The 6,201-nt window shown below is 39.9% G+C and overlaps 1 protein-coding gene across 1 annotated transcript; it reads left to right on the forward strand.

Moving 5' to 3' along the window:
* Positions 1–5,229: 5,229 nt before the first annotated feature.
* LOC122639111 lies at positions 5,230–5,829 on the forward strand. The gene has a single exon (XM_043831944.1). It carries the CDS (start codon positions 5,230–5,232, stop codon positions 5,827–5,829), a length of 600 nt encoding a protein of 199 aa, XP_043687879.1.
* The last annotated feature ends 372 nt before the right edge of the window (positions 5,830–6,201 follow it).

The raw sequence follows: 6,201 nt of genomic DNA on the forward strand, positions 1-6,201 counted from the left end.
ATATAAAAATTATATAATTGGGAGTTTGGACAAAGTCAGATGATTTCAAATCAAAAAGCAAAGAAGGTGCTTGCTTTGCATGCATGGCAAGGGCAACCATAAACCTACCATTCTAATAATAATAATTTTTTTTTGGATATGTAAATCACTTTAGTAAAAAGAATAAAAGAATACAGAGACGAAGGTAGCCTACATACACGAATTTTTATCCTCTCAATTTGCCTGTCTGTACTTGACATCAAGTACATCTAATAGAGGGAGGTGGATCCCACATGGACCCCACCTTGGGCAGTGTGTTCGAGAGGGGGTAGGATAGTCATTTTCACTCCCTCTATTAGATGTACTTGACGTCAAGTACAGGCAGGCAAATTGAGAGGATAAAGATCCCTACGTACACAGGCTTGGGACTAAGATCCTCAAGACTGAGAGGGCTCCAATATCCAAGGCCATAAGCCAAAAAGAAACCAAAGATACCCTAAAGAAGACAAAGGAATCACATGGACACCCACAAAGACAGCCCAAAGAAAGTTAACTCCTCTCAGCCCACAAAGGAAGCACTCCCCATTTATGAACTAGAAAGAGATTCCTCGAGGATTTCACTTCCTTGGGAATATCAATTCTACACCGGTTCACGATGTCCACTTTAATATCTCTAATTTTGCGAGGCACAGTCATCGTTTTATTTTTAAAAGGCAAAAATTTCTTTCCTTCCAAATGTGATCCCGTTCATTATTTTTTTATTTATTTCTTATTTCTGACTTATGATTAAGCTAGTTTAATTAAGTTAAGGTTCTAGTTCAGGAGTTGCCAAGTGGGTGGGTAGCTTCAATTTGTTGAGGAATTGGATTCATTCCCCGAAGATAAAAGACATGTGGATTGACATTTGCATGGATAGACAAAGATCAAATGCAATATGGGATATGGATCGCCTTCGATTGGATTACTGCCTTCCAAGTTCTAAAGTTTAAGCAAACAAATAAATCTCATTCTTGAATTGGTTAAAGGGATTTCTTTTCGTCTTCCATCAACCAACCACCTTAAAGGAGTCTTTTCTTCTTCCATTTAAAAACCCTAATAAAAATATGTAACGTATGGACTATGGAGCCTTAAGCTGCAAATTACATGGAAGTTCTTGCTCATGGCTGTTTGACCCAAAGAAAAAATTCACATAATCTTAAGTATTAATAATTGTTATTACATTTGATCAATAAGCAAGTTGCTACACTTGCAGGTGGCCTTGACCAAGGTTATACAAAGACATTTCTGTCATGACTTGCTCAAGATATTGTTAGTTAAATACTTATAGTACATTAAAATACAAATTTAGTCATACTATTTGTTGCCCTGGAAATCCGAGTGAGGTGAATCTACACAGAAAGGCAAGAAAACAAGGCTGAAGAGCTTATCGGAGTGGGTTTCGGGGGACTTTCGGATGCCTAAGTCAGACTTCTGGGAAATAGCAGTTAAAGTGGAGCAAAAGAGCAGTAGGCTTAGGATTGTATGATTCCACCTTTCGTACTTTGAGTAATGTTCATCTATTTATAGGACGATGAAGGAATATCTTGAGTTCACATAAGCCTGAGCTTCACGTAGTCCTGAGTTCATGCATATCATGTACACTTGAGTTTGCACAGGACTGAGTGGGAACTGTTGAATAGAATTTGGTTTTTTTCATTGCTAGCATCATGGAGAGTCTCGGGTTGGTTGGCCACAGATAGTCTTGATCATTTTCTTGGCGTGAGGAATCTGATCTCAACGGTTTCCTTATAGCCTTTACGGTTTCCAAAGAGGAAGGTTCCTACCAAGGGTGATCCTATTACAGGAATAGCTTCAGGTACACCTATCACAATTTTGACTGTCCAATAACCAATTTGGTCCCAAGGTAAGAAATAACCAGTTACACCAAAGAGGTAGTCAATACACCTAGAACCACGCCCATAACGAGGTTTTTTAAATCCACCAGTCAAATACACACGAAATACGTGGAGGATCATCTACAGCGACAGGTATAATAAGCAATATAGTACGGAAAGAAAAGGGGGGATATGAAATAACCATAGCAAATACCCCCAGCCCTTCTTTTCCAGCCCTTCTTTTTCAAATGACCCCTACAAAACGAAAAATACAGCAAGCATTCTTATTATTTATATCAATCCACATGTGTACATAAAAGTGTATGTGCGAGAGCTTTGATTCCGCTTGTGCTTGGAGGAAAAAATCCCAAGCACATACATTTAGTGGCAAAAATCAAGAATTCCCTGGCTTCAGTGTGGCGATAAGAGCGCATCCTTCTTCCATATCTCTATTGTGCATCAGCAGAATCAAAACAAAATCCTAAAGCTTAAAATGCCCTCTGGCCAATGGACCTCTTCTGTTGATGAGGTATCTTCTACCTTGTGTAACCACTTTAAAATCAAGATTTACCTGGCTTCAGTGTGGCGATAAGAGCACATCCTTCTTCCATATCTCTATTGTGCATCGGCAGAATCGAAACAAAATCCTAAAGCTTAAAATGCCCTCTGGCCTATGGACCTCTTCTGTTGATGAGGTATCTACTACCTTGTGTAACCACTTTAAAATCAAGATTTACCTGGCTTCAGTGTGGCGATAAGAGCACATCCTTCTTCCATATCTCTATTGTGCATCGGCAGAATCGAAACAAAATCCTAAAGCTTAAAATGCCCTCTGGCCTATGGACCTCTTCTGTTGATGAGGTATCTACTACCTTGTGTAACCACTTTAAAATCAAAATTTACCTGGCTTCAGTGTGGCGATAAGAGCACATCCTTCTTCCATATCTCTATTGTGCATCGACAGAATCGAAACAAAATCCTAAAGCTTAAAATGCCCTCTGGCCTATGGACCTCTTCTGTTGATGAGGTATCTACTACCTTGTGTAACCACTTTAATCATTTATATACTTCTGAACCTGTTGACAATGAAGCCTTGGCTCAAGTTCTAGATGCAATCGAACCAGTTGTTTCAGAAGAGCTTAATGATGCACTTTGTAGAATGCCAACCTTGGAGGAGGTTCGTCTTGCTCTACATGCAATGGCATCCCTTAAATCCCCAGAACCGGATGGGTTTCCTCCCATTTTCTATCAACAGTTCTAGGACATTGTAAAAGATGACCTTTTCTCTGATGTTTCTGAATTTTTTGAAACAGGTAGAATACCTCTAGGGCTGAATCATACCCTCTGAGTCTGCAGATTAGTTTCGGTCAATAAGCCTATGCAATGTAGTTTTCAAGGTCATCTACATGGTGCTTTACATCACATTATTGCTCCAACCCAATCAGCCTTCATTCCTAGTAGATTGATTTTTGACAACATCTTGGTTGTTCATGAGATGTTTCACTACATCAAGAAGCACAAAAAAGGGAGGGATATGTATCTAGCACTCAAGTTAGATATGCGCAAAGCATACGATAGACTCGAGTGGTGTTTTATCGAAGGTATGTTGTTAAAAATGGGTTTTAGGCAAGAGTGGGTAATCAAAGTCATGGCTTGCATTCAATCGGTATCCTATAATCTTCTCCTTAATGGGTGTATCAATGGATCTATTGTTCCTACACGTGGGATTCGGCAGGGTGATCCTATTTCCCCGGCCATTTTTATTCTTTGCTCACAAGCTCTCACTGCAGTTATCAAGAGAGCAGAAGAATCAGGGGTTTTTCATGGAGTAAGGGTGCGGCATAGAGGTACTCTAGTTACCCATCTTCTTTTTGCCGATGACTGTCTCTTATTTTCTAGGGTGAAGCTGAATGAAATTACAGCCCTTAAGCAGTGTCTTGATTTGTACTGTAAGGCAACAGGTCAAGACATCAATCTCCAAAAATCTAGCCTCACTTTCAGCCCAAATACACATGTCAGGTTCAAAAGATGGTTCTCTCGAGTTTTGAAAGTGCCTTATGGTGATGGTCCATCAAAATACCTTGGTCTTCCAACTGATTTTGGCATCTCCAAAAAAGTCTTATTTGAAGAAGTGAAGGAAAAGACCTTAAACAAACTACAAGAATGGAAACAAAGCCTATTGTCTCATGCAGGTAAAGAGGTGCTCTTGAAAGCAGCAATTGCTCCAATGTCGAATTTTGCAGGTTCCCATTTAAAATTGCTTATATCTTACCATGACTCTATAAAGAAAGTTGCCTCCAATTTCTTTTGGGGTGAATCTGAAAAAGGCTCGAAAATGCATTGGGTCTCATGGTCGAGACCATGCCGCTCAAAGCATCGTGGTGGGCTCGGTTTTAAGGATACAAGGATGCAAAATCAAGCCTTATTAACAAAGTCGGCATGGCAGTTGTGGTCTTCTCCAGAACCGCATTGGGCGTGCTTCATCAAGGCCATTTATTTTTCAACATGCGATTTTCTTCAAGCTCGCCTGGGTAACAAGCCCTCATGGGGCTAGCGTAGCCTATTGGAAGGGAGGAAATTACTGTTACAAGGCCTACTATGGCAAATCAGAGATGGATCACTAGTGAATATTTTGTGTGATAGTTGGGTGTCGACCCAACCTCATTTCAAGGTGAAGCACCCGAAACCAGCATCTTGCCCATTGCATTTTGTTTCAAATATTATTGACCCTGTGAACAGATCATGGAAGGTTGATTTGCTCCAACAGTATTTCCATCCAGAGGATAGGGATGCAATTCTTAAAATAAATCTGAGCCTATACCCTAGTGAGGATTAGCAAATTTGGGGTGCATCCAAGACGAGGGTGTTTACTATAAAATCAGCATACAACCTCTTATCGAATCTCTCAAGTGTGCTTCCACGGGTCCTTCCTCTCGTGTACATCAATGGGAGTTGGTACCTGATTCGGTGTGGAAACGCATATGGTCACTCCAAACTCCCCCAAAAATTAGATCTTTTTTTTGGAGAGTATGTGCGGAAGGTGTTGCAACGGGTGACGGTCTCCTCTCACGGCAAGTGCCTATCGATCCATCATGTCGTCGTTGTGGTGCAAACAGAGAGACAACGGATCACTTGCTCCTTGAGTGTCCATTTGCCAAGGCAGTTTGGTTTGGTAGTTCCTTATCATATAGACCTCCAACAAATCAGGTACCCAAGTTCTCAAATTGGTTGAATAGTTGGGAGTTCTTTTGTCGCCAAAATAAGAAAGTTGCACATGAATCTCTATCACACGCTTCTTTCTTGTGCTGGTATTTTTGGAGAGCAAGGAATGATTGTGTTCAACACTAAAAATTGGACACCGCAAGAGATAATCACAATGGACGAGCGAGCTTTTCTAGAGTTCCATGCTGCTTCTGCTAGTGGCCATGCAACAACATCTGCATCTTATAGTGCGCCTGCTGCTACTCTCAATTGGATATCTCCACCGGTTGGTTACCATAAGGTCAATTGTGATGCAGCATTGGAAATAGAAGTTCAAAAGGAGGGTCTAGGTTTCATTTTCAGAGATCATAGGGGCTATCAGGTGAGGCAGGCCTCAACTCCACACCACTTTAGATCGGCGGTTCAAGGTGAAGCAATTGCAATTCGATGTGCTCTTATAGAAGTTGTGGCTGCTGGTTTCACTAAGCTTCAGGTGGAATCAGATTGCAAGGAGGTGATCGGCTGTATCCATGACCAAAACCAACATCCACCCTATGAATTTTCTACCATTATTTCAGATATTAGGAGATTATCCTCCTTTTTTGCTTTCAATTCATTTCAATGTATTCCACGGGCTATGAACGGTATTTCAGATGGCCTGGCTAGGAAAACCCTGTCTATTATGTGTATGACAGATTGTCCAAATTCCACTCTGTGGCTTCATGATCTCTGTGAATCTGAAGCTTTAGGTTGTACATATACTGTCCTTCAATGAATCTTCCTTCTACCAAAAAAGAAAAGAAGATTATATCTCTCATCGATGATGGGTCTAACCATAGTTAGTAAGTTCGCGTATTAATTGTCGTATTCGACCGTATAATTCAAATTCCCGATGGGGTAGCTTAATTTTGTACGCAACTTTTAATTGCAGCCATATTAATTGATGTATTAATACATATTTATGTATTTTAATCTAATTAAACAAAATAAAAAACTAAAACATAAACCTAAATATCGTATTAATTGCTATATTAATACATATTTATGTATTAATCGCCGTATTAAATGCCATATTAATTGGTTGTCTACTTATTATTATTATGTTTTTTTACTGATACATGCTATTATTTGCTATGATAGATTATGG

The sequence above is a fragment of the Telopea speciosissima genome, chromosome 9, assembly GCF_018873765.1.
Source record: "Telopea speciosissima isolate NSW1024214 ecotype Mountain lineage chromosome 9, Tspe_v1, whole genome shotgun sequence".
Classification (NCBI taxonomy): Eukaryota; Viridiplantae; Streptophyta; class Magnoliopsida; order Proteales; family Proteaceae; genus Telopea; species Telopea speciosissima.

Excerpts from the sequence above, each read along its gene's own strand:
- LOC122639111 (XM_043831944.1), top strand. The coding sequence starts at position 5,230 with ATGGACGAGCGAGCTTTTCTAGAGTTCCATGCTGCTTCTGCTAGTGGC.